The following is a 16,625-nucleotide window of genomic DNA, read 5'->3' as shown; positions in this document are numbered from 1 at the left end:
CTCTTTGTAGATTTGATTTGCATTTCTCTAATGATTAGTGATGTCGAGCATCCTTTCATGTGTGCATTGGCAATCTGTATATCTTCTTTGGAGAAATGTCTATTTAGGTCTTCTGCCCATTTTTGGATTAGGTTGTTTGTTTTTTGGATATTGAGCTGCATGAGCTGCTTGTATATTGTGGAGATTAATCCTTTGTCAGTTGCTTCCTTTGCAAATATTTTCTCCCATTCTGAGGGTTGTCCTTTTTTTTTTTTTTTTTTTTTAAACATCTTTATTGAAGTATAATTGCTTTACAATGGTGTGTTAGCTTCTGCTTTATAACAAAGTGAATCAGTTATACATATACATATGTTCCCATATCTCTTCCCTCTTGCATCTCCCTCCCTCCCACCCTCCCTATCCCACCCCTCTAGGTGGTCACAAAGCACCGAGCTGATCTCCCTGTGCTATGCGGCTGCTTCCCACTAGCTAGCTATTTTACATTTGGTAGTGTATATATGTCCATGACACTCTCTCACCCTGTCACATCTCACCCCTCCCCCTCCCCATATCCTCAAGTCCATTCTCTAGTAGGTCTGTGTCTTTATTCTGAGGGTTGTCTTTTCATCTTGTTTATGGTTTCCTTTGCTGTGCAAAAGCTTTTAAGTTTCATTAGGTCCCATTTGTTTATTTTTGTTTTTATTTCCATTTCTCTAGGAGCTGGGTCAAAAAGGATCTTGCTGTGATTTATGTCATAGAGTGTTCTGCCTATGTTTTCCTCTGAGAGTTTGATAGTGTCTGGCCTTACATTTAGGTCTTTAATCCATTTTGAGTTTATTTTTCTGTGTGGTGTTAGCGAGTGTTCTAAGTTCATTCTTTTACATGTAGCTGTCCAGTTTTCCCAGCACCACTTATTGAAGAGACTGTCTTTTCTCCATTGTATATTCTTGCCTCGTTTATCAAAAATAAGGTGACCATATGTGCATGGGTTTATCTCTGGGCTTTCTATCCTGTTCCATTGATCTATATTTCTGTTTCTGTGCCAGTACCATATTGTCGTGATTACTGTAGCTTTGTAGTATAGTCTGAAGTCAGGGTGACTGATTCCTCCAGCTCCGTTTTTTTCCCTCAAGACTGCTTTGGCTATTCGGGGTCTTTTCTGTCTCCATACAAATTTTAAGATTTTCTGTTCTAGTTCTGTAAAAAATGCCATTGGTAATTTGATACGGATTACATTGAATCTGTAGATTGCTTTGGGTAGTGTAGTCATTTTCATAATATTGATTCTTCCAATCCAAGAACATGGTATATCTCTCCATCTGTTGGTATCATCTTTAATTTCTTTCATCAGTGTCTTATAGTTTTCTGCATACAGGTCTTTGTCTCCCTAGGTAGGTTTATTCCTAGGTATTTTATTCTTTTTGTTGTAGTGGTAAATGGGAGTGTTTCCTTAATTTCTCTTTCAGATTTTTCATCAGTAGTGTAAAGGAATGCAAGAGATTTCTGTGCATTAATTTTGTATCCTGCAACTTCACCAAATTCATTGATTAGCTCTAGTAGTTTTCTGGTGGCATCTTTAGGATTCTCTATGTATAGTATCATGTCATCTGCAAACAGTGACAGTTTTACTTGTTCCTTTCCAATTTGTGCTCCTTTTATTTCTTTTTCTTCTCTAATTGCCGTGGCTAGGACTTCCAAAACTATGTTGAATAATAGAGGTGAGAGTGGACATCCTTGTCTTGTTCCTGATCTTAGAGGAAATGCTTTCAGTTTTCCACCATTGAGAATGATGTTTGCTGTGGGTTTGTCATATATGGGCTTTATTATGTTGAGGTAGGTTCCCTCTATGCCCACTTTCTGGAGAGTTTTGATCATAAATGGGTGTTGAATTTTGTCAAAAGCTTTTTCTGCATCTATTGAGATGATCATATGGTTTTTATTCTTCAATTTGTTAATATGGTGTATCACATTGATTGATTTGCGTATATTGAAGAATCCTTGCATCCCTGGGATAAATCCCACTTGATCGTGGTGTATGATCCTTTTAATGTGTTGTTGGATTCTGTTTGCTAGTATTTTGTTGAGGATTTTTGCGTCTATATTCATCAGTGATATTGGTCTGTAATTTTCTTTTTTTGTAGTGTCTTTGTCTGGTTTTGGTATCAGGGTGATGGTGACCTCATCGAATGAGTTTGGGGGTCTTCCTTCCTCTGCAGTTTTTTGGAAGAATTTGAGAAGGATGGGTGTTAGCTCTTCTCTAAATGTTTGATAGAATTCACCTGTGAAGCCATCTGGTCCTGGACTTTTGTTTGTTGGAAGATTTTTAGTCACAGTTTCAATTTCATTACTTGTGATTGGTCTGTTCATATTTTCTATTTCTTCCTGGTTCAGTCTTGGAAGGTTATACCTTTCTAAGAATTTGTCCATTTCTTCCAGGTTGTCCATTTTATTGGCATAGAGTTGCTTGTAGTAGTCTCTTAGGGTGCTTTGTATTTCTGAGGTGTCTGTTGTAGCTTCTGCTTTTTCATTTCTAATTTTATTGATTTGAGTCTTCTCTCTCTTTTTCTTTGTGGGTCTGGCTAATGGTTTATCAATTTTATCTATCTTCTCAAAGAACCAGCTTTTAGTTTAATTGATCTTTGCTATTGTTTTCTTTGTTTCTATTTCATTTATTTCTGCTCTGATCTTTATGATTTCTTTCCTTCTGCTAACTTCGGGTTTTCTTTGTTCTTCTTTCTCTAGTTCCTTTAGGTGTAAGTTTAGATTGTTTATTTGAGATTTTTCTTGTTTCTTGAGGTAGGCTTGTATAGCTATAAACTTCCCTCTTAGAACTGCTTTTGCTGCATCCCATAGGTTTTGGATCATCGTGTTTTCATTATCATTTGTCTCTAGGTATTTTTTGATTTCCTCTTTGATTTCTTCAGTGATCTCTTGGTTATTTAGTAACGTATTGTTTAGCCTCCATGTGTTTGTGTTTTTACGTTTTTTTTCCCTGTAATTGATTTCTACGCTCATAGCGTTGTGGTCAGAAAAGATGCTTGATATGATTTCAATTTTCTTAAATTTACTGAGGCTTGATTTGTGACCCAAGATGTGATCTATCCTGGAGAATGTTCTGTGCGCACTTGAGAAGAAAGTGTAATCTGCTGTTTTTGGATGGAATGTCCTATAAATATCAATTAAATCTATGTGGTCTATTGTGTCATTTAAAGCTTGTGTTTACTTATTAATTTTCTGTTTGGATGATCTGTCCATTGGTGTAAGTGAGTTGTTAAAAGTCCCCCACTATTATGATGTTGTTGTCGATTTCCTCTTTTATAGCTGTTAGCAGTTGCCTTGTGTATTGAGGTGCTCCTATGTTGGGTGCATATATATTTATAATTGTTGTATCTTCTTCTTGGCTTGATCCCTTGGTCATTATGTACTGTCCTTCCTTGTCTCTTGTAACATTCTTTATTTTAAAGTCTATTCTATCTGATATGAGTATAGCTACTCCAGCTTTCTTTTGATTTCCATTTGCATGGAATATCTTTTTCCATCTCCTCACTTTCAGTCTGTATGTGTCCCTAGGTCTGAAGTGGGTCTCTTGTAGACAGCATATATATGGGTCTTGTTTTTGTATCCATTCAGCAAGCCTGTGTCTTTTGGCTGGAGCATTTAATCCATTCACGTTTAAGGTAATTATCGATATGTATGTTCCTGTGACCATTTTCTTAATTGTTTTGGGTTTGTTTTTGTAGGTCCTTTTCTTCTCTTGTGTTTCCCACTTAGAGAAGTTCCTTTAGCATTTGTTGTAGAGCTGGTCTGGTGGTGCTGAATTCTCTTAACTTTTGCTTGTCTGTAAAGCTTTTGATTTCTCCATCGAATCTGAATGAGATCCTTGCTGGGTAGAGTAATCTTGGTTGTAGGTTCTTCCCTTTCATCTAAGTATATCATGACACTCCCTTCTGGCTTGTAGAGTTTCTGCTGGGAAATTAGCTGTTAACCTTATGGGGGTTCCCTTGTATGTTATTTGTCGTTTTTCCCTTGCTTCTTTCAATAATTTTCTTTGTCTTTAATTTTTGCCAGTTTGATTACTGTGTGTCTCGGTGTGTTTCTCCTTGTGTTTATCTTGTATGGGAGACTCTGCGCTTCCTGGACTTGGGTGGCTATTTCCTTTCCCACGTTAGGGAAGTTTTCGATTATAATCTCTTCAAATATTTTCTCGGGTCCTTTCTCTCTTCTCCTTCTGGGACCCCTATAATGCGAATGTTGTCACGTTTAATGTTGTCCCAGAGGTCTCTTAGGCTATCTTCGTTACTTTTCATTCTTTTTTCTTCATTCTCTTCTGCAGCAGTGAATTCCACCATTCTGTCTTCCAGGTCACTTATCCATTCTTCTGCCTCAGTTATTCTGCTGTTGCTTCCTTGTAGTGTATTTTTCATTTCAGTTATTGTGTTGTTCATCTCTGTTTGTTTGTTCTTTAATTTTTCTAGATCTTTGTTAAACATTTCTTGCATCTTCTTGACCTTTGCCTCCATTCTTTTTCCGAGGTCCTGGATCATCTTCACTATCATTATTCTGAATTCTTTTTCTGGAGGGTTGCCTATCTCCTTTTCATTTAGTTGTTTTTCTCGGGTTTTATCTTGTTCCTTCATCTGGTACATAGCCCTCCGCCTTTTCATCTTGTCTGTCTTTCTGTGAATGTGGTTTTTCTTCCACAGGCTGCAGGATTGTAGTTCTTCTTGCTTCTGCTGTCTGCTCTGTGGTGGATGAGGCTCTCTAAGAGGCTTGTGCAAGTTTCCTGATCAACCCATCCTTTCTTATTGATTTTTTGTTGTGTGTTTTTAGAAGCATGTGAATATATCTTTGTTTTCCTCAGTGTTCCAGCTTAGTTACTTGTATTCAAGTTGGTGTTTGTCCTACCACAGTTTTCACTGTTAATTGCCTTCTGCAGCCTAAGATGTAATCTTCTGGTTTATCTTAGTACAGACTTCTTCTAAATTATCTAAGTCAGGGGTCCCCAACCCCTGGTCCGTGGACTGGTACTGGTCTGCGGCCTGTTAGGAACTGGGCCGTACAGCAGGAGGTGAACGGCAGGTGAGCGGGCGAAGCTTCCTCTGCCGCGCCCCATCACTCGCATTACCGCCTGAACTATCCCCCGCCAATTTTTTATCCATGATAAAATTGTCTTCACGAAACTGGTCCCTGGTGCCAAAAAGGTTGGGAACCGCTGATGTAAGTAATGTTTTTTTAAAGAATACTGTTTTATTAAATATTGAATAGATGAAACAAATAAAAATATTTTATGATATAAACAACCCAGTGTCCACATCTAGTTAAAAAAAAAAATCCCACTGCCTAAATAAAGTCCCCTGGGTGCCCGTCTCCAATCCCCATCCTCTTCCTTCTGCCATCAGAGTAACCTTGCTCATGAATTTTGTGTTTATCACTAACTTACGTTTATATTTTACCATATGTATTTATATTCCTAAGGAGCATATTGTTTCGTTTTACATGCCTGTTTATAATAAACTGAAATAATTGTGTATTCTTCTGCAAGTTGATTTGTTTTGCTGACATGGTATTCCTGAGGTTCATCTAAGTTGTTGCATATACCTATAATTATTTTCACTGTTAAATGTTAAAAATGTATCCATTTTTGTGATGCGTTGGGCATTAGGGTTGTTTCTACTTGTTAACTGTTACAGTTATAAAATATTCTGGTATGTGTCTTCTGGAGACACATGTAAGAGTTTCTCTACGTGTTGTGCCTGAACATTGAATTGCTGAATCATAAGGCATGCATATCTTCAACTTACGATAAAATGCCACATTGTTGTACTAATTACACTTCTGGCAGTCAGTGTGTATAATGGTGCATATGTCTATACATCTTCACCAATACTTGACATTGTCAGGCTTCTTAATTTTTGCCAGTCTGGTAGGTAGAAACTTTTGTTTCATTTTGGTTTTAATTTTTATTTCCTTGATTAATGATGAGTAGCAAAAGGCTTCTGCTACTCCACTTATTTTTTTTTTTCAATTTTCTTTTTTGTTATAAACACCGTAGCAAATTTTAAAAAGCTGTTTGTACAGAGAAAAATATTGTAGTTCTTGATTTCCCACGTGTACTTAACTCAACCTCGCTGTACTTCCCGGCTCCTTCCCTGGACACGGCGGGTTGATCAAGGGAAATGGGGTTTTCAGGTGGGGGTGCTGGGGGCTACCGTCATCTTTATTTACCAGATAGCCTCTTTTGATTCTTTCATGCTTTTTCTGTAGGCAGTCAAATCAAAAGTGAAAAAATAGTTCTTCTTGCCTTGTTGCCTAAGTTCTATAATATTGATTAGAAATGGCGATAGTGGTGATAATTGCACACATTATGAATGTACTAAGTGCAAACTGTACACCTTAGAATGGTTAAAATGGTGAATTTTACCTCAGTAAATTTTCTTTTTACATTTACATTGGTGATACCTACTTTAAATTAAAGAATATATATACATATACATGTGTGTGAGTAGGTATAGGCCTAGACTTAATATCATCCTGATTATTTTTCTTTCCACTTTCATTTTGTCCTAGCTTCTCTTTCTTCATTAATTAGAAATCAGAGCTGTATGTTTTATTTTCTGCCATAACTGAGGTCAAGGTTAACTTAGTTGGTCATTTTATGCTTTAGTTAGATCTTGGCCTTTAATTCTCTTTGATACTGAGACTGAGATCCTCCCCTTCTTTTTAAATATGATTGCCTTAACTATGCTCTAAGCCTCCACTAATACTAATTTGTATTCCTAGTCCTAGTCCTTAATGTAAAGACTATCCAGGCTGCCAAGCTGTTTTATAGCCCTGTTTTCCTATGCCAATTTCACCATTGTTTTCCCTTTTACACTGCTGCTTCTGGTGGTACATACTACCATTATCTCATTAAACCTTCATATTTTGTTAGGTCCACTTCTAGGCATCTTAAAACAGTTACTAAAGAGAATCATCTTTTCGTACTATTGGGAAAGAATAAAGGAAGTAAAGTTTAACATCTTTTCAGGCTTATAAATTGTATAGCTTTATTTTAATTATTGTATTTAATTTCTTGCTGGAATTTCAGTGACATTGGTAGAGTCTTAACACAGCCAGTTAACAATATGTTCATGTCATATATGCATCTGTCTGGCCCTTGGTTCTCAAAGAACATCAAGGTCTTTGTGTTTCTTTTCACTGAATATTAGAAGGGCCTTTTTCTAGTAATACATGAAGTATAAGTAAATGAATTCTCCCTTTTTCACTTTTAGGAACCGCTCAATAGTGAAGATGATGTGAGTGATGAGGAAGGACAGGAACTCTTTGATACAGAAAATGTTGTTGTATGCCAATATGATAAGGTAAGGGTTTTATGATCAGGTTACTGACATTTTTTCTGTTGTAATTTCTTCCCTAAACCATCCTGTCTGCCTTGTTCAAGCATTTGGTCAGCTGATTGATGCCTCTTATATTCAGTATAAACAGTGTGAATGAAAACAATGTTATAGTTTAGTTAGATTATTTTAATAGAATGAGAAATTAATTTGTATAACTTTACAGTTGAAAAAAAAGTTATGAAAGAACTCATGGGAAGTATGTTGTTTTCAATTTAGACTGTGTCTCCCAACCTGTTAACAAAGTAAAGCCACTTTGTGGTTGTCCTTTAACATGAATAGTAACTCAGTGGGATAACCCTGTTTTCCCTCTGAGCTCAACTACCTCAAAACTAAAAGGCTTTAATTAAATTTCTGTAACCTTTTTTTATTGCTAAGGAGAGAAGAACAATGGCAAAAAACAAGACTGATAACTAACAAAAGATACATTTTTACTGAAAATTATTTTAAATTATTTAGCTTTGCTGTATTTTGGTAGCAGTAAAAAATTTTTAAACTAGGTTCTATGAGAATTAGTTATTGATTCCTTGATTTCTTAATTCTTAAAAAGGATGCTACTTCCCAAGTATTTTTGTTATAGTTATTGGCATTGTTAAAATTTTGGTTATTTGCTGAAACATTTAATTTGGAATAAAATTTTTTTTCTGGTTATAATCATTAAATATATAGTAAATCCACAAATTATATTGCATTTTTATAATTTAATTTCAGCAGAGGTCTTTAAAATGTGCTGAAAACTCTAACAGAAGTAGTTGGGTTTTGTTTATAAGCACTACTCATTCAGTAAACATATATTTATTAAGTGCTTAAATGTGTCAGGTACTGGAGCTAAAGTCATTATTATGCAAAGTTTGTGCCCTGCATGCCCTCCTTTACTAATGATGAAAATCTTAAATTTGTGTTGCTTTTATAGAAATGAATATTATAAATAGCCATGTTTACAGCAAACAGATCTATAGGGAAAATGTTAAGAAAATAAATATTAGCATTTCCTAATGAAAAGGTAAAGTCAAGCGAGTTGAATACCAGTGAAATTATAGAATTAAGTTAGTGAGGTCATTGATTCAGAGTTATCAGGGCATCCACTTTTGTACATTATGACTGCTAAGTAAGCACTTTTAATACCCTACACCAAGCACATTATAATAAAAGTAATTTCTCATTACATGCATATAGAGGAAGCGTATTGAAGTTAAAACAATGGGAGATACCAGTAAATCTTTATTGCCAGGAAGACTCAAGGGAACCTGTTGGCAGCCAAATTATCCAGGACACAGTTTCATGATAGCAAGATGTCAGATTTATCAGTCAAGAGAGGACCTTTACCTTAGCTTGACTGAAGAATATGCTTCTAAGTATTCTCATAAGTGACTAGTTGTATTCTCCTTTGTACACTTAATATTTTAAATGTTAAAATTGGTTTGTTTTGCTCCAAGAGACAATATTTTAATGTTTTAAACTAAGAAATTAAAAAATAGCTTTAAATAATGTGTTGAATGATAAACAATTATAAAGTTTGCAGAGATCTAATTTTTATAATCAAATGAGTTCTGGAGACTGGAGGGTTGAGTCTTGATGTTTTAGCCAACAGTAAAGAATGGTGTGTTCTAAAATGGGCGTGGGTGTGGTTTGAGGCAACTTGAACTTTAGGAGTTTATTTTTGAAGACTAAACTTTAGAATTTCAACAACGAGTCAATTTTAGAAGCAATCATAGAGTTATTGTATTGCCAATCAAACCTTAAACTTAGTAATGAGGCAGGGTTCTCCCATAAGTATGGGTGGATAAGGACTGATGGCATCAGGTATTGAGTCTTCAGCCTTATTTGTAGGTAATTTTATTTAATATGTTTGTCATTAAGAAATTTCAGAGGCCTTTTTCCTGGCACTCAGGACACTCCTTCATGAAGGGCTTAATTTAAGGCCAATGAATTGTTAAGTTGGATTTTGTGATTTTATTCAAGTAAAAATATTTACTACTTATTACTCAATATGACTTCAGTGCTTAGTATATGGACTATTATTTGATCCATGAAACTTTTCTACATTTGCTTTTTGCAAGTTGTCTTGCAGCAGAATGCAGTCAGTTTCTTTACTTGTCTGTGGAATTCCTTTTTCCTGGCTACTCAGCACTTGTTTGTTTGCTTATTTATTTATTTATTTTTTATATATATCACTTGTTTATTTAATTCCATGTCTTTCAGGTTGTGGTCACTTGGTTTGTACTGGAAATAAATTAGTATATCCATTTTTAGGATAGTTAATACTTTCTCTACAGGAAGTCAAAGAAAAGAGGAGACAGATACCTGTTTATTCAAAAAATACTTATAGAGTGTCTATGATGTCCCAGGGTACTATTCTAGGAACTTGAGATACACCAGTGAACAAAACAAAACAATCCCTGCTATTGAGAAGCTTACTCTAGTTGAGGGAGACAGGTATTAAAACATAACAAACAACAAATAAATTACGGTTGACTCTTGTACAATGCTGGGGTTAATCAGCATGTAACATATAGGCAGTCCTCTGTATCTGTGCTTCCTCCACATGCATGTAGTCATCCAGCCACAGACTACTAAATTCTGTAGTATTTACTATTGAAAAATACCTATTTATAAGTGGATCTGTGCATTTCCAAACCCATACTGTTCAAGGGTCAACTGTAATTAATATGCTATGGTAGAAGCTGATAATTGGTATGGGAAATTATAGAGTGGGAAAACGGAACAGGAACAAAGACTTGAAGAAAGTTAGCCCTGTCATTATTCAGTGGCATAACCTGCCTGTTGTGTGTGAGGAGCAAAAAGGAGGCCAGTGTAACTGGACTTGGGGGAGTAGTATAGTAGTAGATTAAGTCAGAGCTAGGTGAAGGCAGATGGTGTAGGAAGACATGGACTCTTACTCTGAGTGAATTGGGAAGCTATTGGAAGGTTTCAAATAGACAAAAGTGATATCACTTACATTTTAATCTTAAGAGGATTACTTAGCTTTCTTTGTTGAGAGCAGAGAAGAAGAAAGGTTGAAACGAGATTAATAGAGGGATATTGTCGCAATCCAAGTGAGTGATAATGGTGACTGAGGCTAGGATGATAGTAATGGAAGTGGTGAGAAGCAGCTGGATCTTGGATGTTTTGAAGGAAGAGTCAACAGGATTTCCTGACTCTTGTATGTGCAGTAGAAAAGGAGGGATCAAGAATGAGTCCAGGAATTGTTTTTGATGAGGAATCAGACAGAAGCATGGAGATACCATCAACTTGGATGGGGAAGGCTGCAGATGGAGCAAGTTTGGGAAAGGAGAGTGGCCGGTTTTGGACATGTTAAGTTTTGTATCTGTTAGACATTCAAATCATCCATCCTAAGGTGTTAGGTGTAATAATCTACATAGTGTAATTAGACCAGAGCTATAAGACCACTTAATGCAGGAGTCTCTGTCCTGAATACTGTTTCACTTTATTGTACTCTATTTTGTTTTAATAAGTGAGAAAAAATTGACACATGTTAAATTTATATATAGCTTAAGTTAGTGATCTAGAGGAAGGGCATGGGAATGATTTTCAAATATACAAAGTATTTGATTGTTTTTTAAATTAACTCCCAAAAGGCAGAACTACGATCAATAAGTAGAAGTTTGGAGTAAGCAGTTTTAGTAAGGGGTAAAGTATGAAAGAGTTATAATAGAGCTGTCCCAGGAAGGGATAACTTAATTTGCAGTTCTTTGCCCCCCACTTTTAATCATACTTAAGCAGACACCAAACAGTGATTTGCTAAGAATGTGCCATGGAGACTGTCTGCACAGGGATGTTAGACCATGGAATTTTAGCAGTGGGATAAGAAAATACCTGTATATAGTGAGAATTTCTGCATTATTATATAAAACAGCCTGATTAGTAGAAAGCATCTTGGACTGGAGCAAGAGAATCATCTTTGTCACTTAACTGTGATATGCCCTTGGTCATGCCATGGAACCTCTCCAGGCTGTAATTTTCTCTTTTGAAAATGAAAGCCTGAAGTGGCAGTGATACTTAAAAGATGATTGGAAGGAAGGGAGAGAGTGAAGTCCTGGAAATCAGCTAAAGGATACTGTAATAAATCATATGACAAGAGGCTGTTGACATGGTAACTAGAAGATTATTGATGGCCTTTTAGAAAACCGTTGCCAGGTGTCCTGAAGACAACTAAAATAGATTTAGAAAGTAATAATTAGAGAAATACTAATATTAGTGTGCATTCTAATACAGTGGGGCCACGGTATTAAAAAGGTCAGCAATATGGAAGTTGTTACTGTATGTGAGGAAGAAGAAGAGAGTAGTTGTAAACATGATACCAATATTGAAAAGATAGTGTCCTGGTGGTCAGTAGATAAAAGGAATGAAGAAGAGCCTAAGGTCAAATCAATGGTGTAGACATAAAAGGAGTTACAGAGAAAAGACCAAAAAATGGTCTAGAAGCATCAGGGAGAACAAAGGGTATTCCTGTTTGAAATATTTGCCAGTATAAAATTTCCTATGAAATGACATGTATACGCATACCTGGTAGAGATAAGATATTTTTCAGAGAAATATTATTAACTAATGAACACAAGTACTGAGAGCTATAAAATAAGTATTACTAATTATAGATAAATTTATTTTTGAAAAACGCACCTAGTGAATTTTTTTTTTTAAGAGAGGTTGTCAAATTAAACTATTAAAAACCAATTTGACCACAGTGGTATTAAACTAGAAATCAGTTAGATGGAGATTAAACAATATGCTACTGAAAAACCAAAGAAGGGTCAAAGAAGAAATCAAAAGAGAACTAGAAAAATACCTTGAGACAAATGAAAATGGAAATATACCAAAACTTGTAGAATGCAGCAAAAGCAGTTGTAAGAAAGAAGTACATAGAGAGAAATGCCTACATCAAGAAATAAGGAAAAATCTCAAATAAACAATCCAACTTTACACCTAAAGGAACAAGAAGAAGCCCAAAGTTAGTAGAAGGAAGGAAATACAAAGATCGGAGTGGGAATAAATGAATAGAGACTAAAAAGACAATAGAAAAGATCAATGAAACTAAAAGCTGGTTATCTGAAGAGATAAACAAAATTGACAGACCTTTAGTTAGACTCACCAAGAGAGAGAGGACTCAAATAAATAAAATCAGAAATAGATGTTACAACTGATAACAGAAATATAAAGGTTCATAAGAGACTACTATGAATAATTATACGTTTACAAATTGGACAATCTAGAAGAAATGGATAAGTTCCTAGAAGCACACAACCTTCTAAGACTGAATCATGAAGAAATTGAAAATCTGAACATTCGGATTACTAGTAAGGAGATTGAATCAATAACCAAAAACTTGCCAGTAAACAAAAGTCTAGGACCAGATAGCTTCATGGGTACATTCTACCAAACATTAATACCAATTAATGAATTAATACCAATCCTCAAACTCTTCCAAAAAATAGAAAAGGAGGAAACACTTCTAAACTCATTTTACAAGACCAGCATTACCCTGATACCAAAACCAGACAAGGATGCCACAAGAAAAGAAAATTACAGGCCAGTATCATCCTGATGAACATAAATGCAGAAATCCTCAACAAAATATTAGCAAACTGAATTCAGCAATTTATTGAAAAGATCATATACCATGATCAAGTGGGATTTATTCCAGGGATACAAGGAAGGTTCAACATCTACAAATCAGTCAGTGTGATACACTATGTTAACAAAATGAAGGATAAAAATCATGTGATCATCTCAGTAGATGCTGCAAAAGCATTTGACAAAATTCAACATAAAAAGTCTCAACATTAAGTTGGTATAGAGGGAGTGTACCTCAGCTTAATAAAGGACATATATGAAAATCCCACAGGTAACATACTCATCAGTGAAAGGCTGAGAGCTTTTCCTCTAAGATTAGGAATAAGACAAGCATGCTCACTCCTGCCATTTTTCTTCAACATGATATGGGAAGTCCTAGTCAGAGCAGTTAAGCAAGAAAAAGAAATAAAAGACATCCAAATCAGAAAGGAAGAAGTGAAACTGTCACTATTTGCAGGTGACATGATATTACATAGAAAATGCTAAAGACTCCACCAAAAAACTGTTAGAACTAATAAATGAATTCAGTCAATTGCAGGATACAAAAATCTGTTGAGTTTCTATACACTAATAATGAACTATCAGAAAGAGAAATTAAGAAAACAATCCCATTTACAACTGCATCAAAAAGAAAAAAATATCTAGGAATAAATATAACCAAGGAGGTGAAAGACCTGTATACTGAAAACTGTAAGACATTGATGAAAGAGATTGAAAAATACACAAGTAAATGGAAGTAATATTACTTGCTCATGGATTGGAAGACTTAATATTGTTAAATTGTCCATAATATCCAAAACAATCTATAGATCCAGTGCAGTCTGTATCAAAATTTCAATGGCATTTTTCACAGAAAGAGATCAAACAGTCCTAAAATTTGTATCAAACCACAAAAGACCCTGAAGAGCCATAGCAATCTAGAGAAAGAACAAAGGCATCATGCTTCTTGATTTCAAACTATATTACAAAACTATAGTAATCAAAACAGTATGGTATTGGTATAAAAACAGACACATAGATCAATAGAACAGAAAAGAGAGCCCAGAAATAAACCCATTCCTGTGTGGTCAATTAATTTATGACAGAGGAGCGAAGAATATAAAATGGGGAAAGAACAGTCTCTTCAATAAATGGTGTGGGGAAAACTGGGAAGCCACATGCAAAAGAATGAAACTGGACTACTATCTTTTATCATGCAAAATAATCAGTGCAAAATGGATGAAAGACTTGAATGTAAGACCCGAAACTATAGAAGAAAGAAAACAGAGATGATAAGCTCCTTGACATTGGTCTTATTGGTGATTTTTTGATTTGACACAGAAAACAAAGGCAACAAAAGCAAAAATAGACAAGTGGGACTACATCAAACGAAAAAGCTCTTGCACATCAGAAGAAACCATCAACAAAACAAAAAGGCCACTTGCTGAATTGGAGAAGATATTTGCAAAGGATATATCTGACAGTGGGTTGATACCCAAAATATACAAAGAACTCACACAATTCAACATCAAAACAAACAACCCAGTTTAAAAATGGGCAGAGCACCTGAATAGACATTTTTCCAAAGAAGACATGCAAATGGCAAACAGGTACATGAAAAGGTGCTCAACATCACTAATCATCAGGGAAATGCAAGTCAACCACAATGAGATATATCACCTCACACCTGTTAAAATGGCTGTTATCAAAAAGACAAGAATTAAAAAGGATGTGGAGAAAAGGGAACCCTGTGGTACCATTGGTGGGAATGTAAACTGGGATAGCTGCTATGGAAAACAGTATAAACCTTCCTTTAAAAATTAAAAATAGAACTACCATACAATCCAGCAGTTCTACTTCTGAGTATTTATTAAAAGGAAACAAAAACACTAACTGAAAGATATGTGCACTCCCCTGTTCATTATAGCATTATTTACAGCAGCCAAGAATGGAAGCAATCTGGGTGTCCATCAATGGATGAATGGATAAAGAAGCTGTGGTGTATGTATATGTACAGTTGACTATTATTCAGCCTTTAAGAAGAAGGCAGTCTTGCCATTTATGACAACATGGATGGACTTTGCATTATGCTAAGTGAAATGTCAGACAGAGAAAGACAAATATCATGTGATCTCATATGTGGAATCTAAAACAAAAAAAGTGAACTTATAGATACAGAGAACAGACTGGTGATTGCTAGAGACGAGGGTTTGGAGATAGGTGAAATGGGTGAAGGTGGTCAAAGATACAAACTTTAAGTTATAAAATAAGTAATCAGGAGGATATAGTACAGCATGGTGACTACAGTTAATAACATTGTATATTTGAAAGTTACAAAGAGAGTAGATCTTAAAAGTTCTCATCACAGGAAAAAAATTTGTAACTATTTATGGTCTTTGTACACCCGAAACTAATATGTTACATGTCAGTTATATCTCAATTAAAAAAGAAACCAGTTTGCAATTGCAGTAATATACGAGTTTGATGTGTGAATGGTTTTTCTGTTGTTGTTTGTTTCCTCTTTTTATCTCATACATTTTTTACTTATTTATTTAGATACACAGAAGTAAAAACAAATGGAAATTTCATCTCAAGGATGGCATTATGAATCTTAATGGAAGAGATTATATATTTTCCAAAGCCATTGGAGATGCAGAATGGTGAAGAGTTGGTTCTTTTCTTTTATAAATAAAACAAAAGAAACTTAAAAAAAAATTTAAAGTGGACAGTTTGAAACTTGGGACATATACCAACCAAAACTTAACTTCTGCATGTCAGAGAAGTGCAGTAGAAGCAGAGCTACTGGAACAAAGAGACCTTGACAACACAGACACTACTTCTAACTGGCAAGCCATGGAACTGTAGCACCTGGGGTTGTTGGGGTGGCGAGGGTTGGGATTTTGTGTAAGAAAACCGTAATTGTCGATTTTAAATACAGGTACCTGCCACTGGTAATTAGCATGTAAAGCTTGGTTTATATTCCTTCCTCCAACTTGAGTTCAGTCAGAAGATACTTGTTGGAATGGACTGAAGAAACTTCCCTTTTGATAGATTGAACCGAAACTGCTTATTGTACATGGTTATATTTGGTAAAAATTGCGTGTGAGCTTTTTACAAAAGGGTAAGAATATGTGTTGAATTTTAATTCACTTGTATAAGGAAACAATTTAGAACTCTCATAATAGGTCTTAAATATTTTTACTTGCTGTTCTCCTTCAGTAATATATACCTCTTCCTTCCCTGGTTTATGAAACATCTATTTAAGAGTTAAAGGAAGTAAACAGTGATCACAGTCTGGAGACAAAATTTACCCAGGAATGGGTATTTATTTTAATTAGGTTTTGAGACTCATTAAATGTAGTTTAAAGACTTGGGTCTCATCTGAGTTGAGCAGAATTAAAATAACTTCAATTTCCTAACAGAAAAATTGTATTTGTTTCTTTTAGCCCCCCCCCCCCCACCTTAAAAAGAAACCCCAAGTGGCTCCTCAGGAATACAGTGTTATTGCACAAAGGTACCATCTAGCTGAAATTATATACATATGAATAGATAGATTTTTCTTCCTGTTGGGCTGAAGAGTGTATGCTTATATATGTGTTTAGTCTTTAAGCTAAACAAACATTTAGATAACATTCTGTGCATTGATTGAAGCATTGGGCAGGTGGTGAGGACCTGGATTTT

At 35.2% G+C, this 16,625-nt stretch overlaps 1 protein-coding gene across 1 annotated transcript in view; it reads left to right on the top strand.

Moving 5' to 3' along the window:
* GTF2A1 (general transcription factor IIA subunit 1) overlaps positions 1 to 16,042 on the top strand; it is a 40,712-nt gene extending 24,670 nt beyond the window's left edge. The window contains exons 8-9 of the mRNA XM_061181148.1: positions 7,251 to 7,340; positions 15,501 to 16,042. Coding sequence (XP_061037131.1) covers positions 7,251 to 7,340; positions 15,501 to 15,608 — 198 coding nt within the window. The 3' untranslated portion in view covers positions 15,609 to 16,042. The remainder of the gene's footprint in view (positions 1 to 7,250; positions 7,341 to 15,500) is intronic.
* Positions 16,043 to 16,625: the final 583 nt, after the last annotated feature.

Source organism: Eubalaena glacialis, chromosome 2 (assembly GCF_028564815.1).
Source record: "Eubalaena glacialis isolate mEubGla1 chromosome 2, mEubGla1.1.hap2.+ XY, whole genome shotgun sequence".
NCBI classification, from domain to species: domain Eukaryota; kingdom Metazoa; phylum Chordata; class Mammalia; order Artiodactyla; family Balaenidae; genus Eubalaena; species Eubalaena glacialis.
The sequence above is the reverse complement of the archived record's forward strand: the minus strand, read 5'-3'. Positions and strand labels throughout refer to the sequence as shown.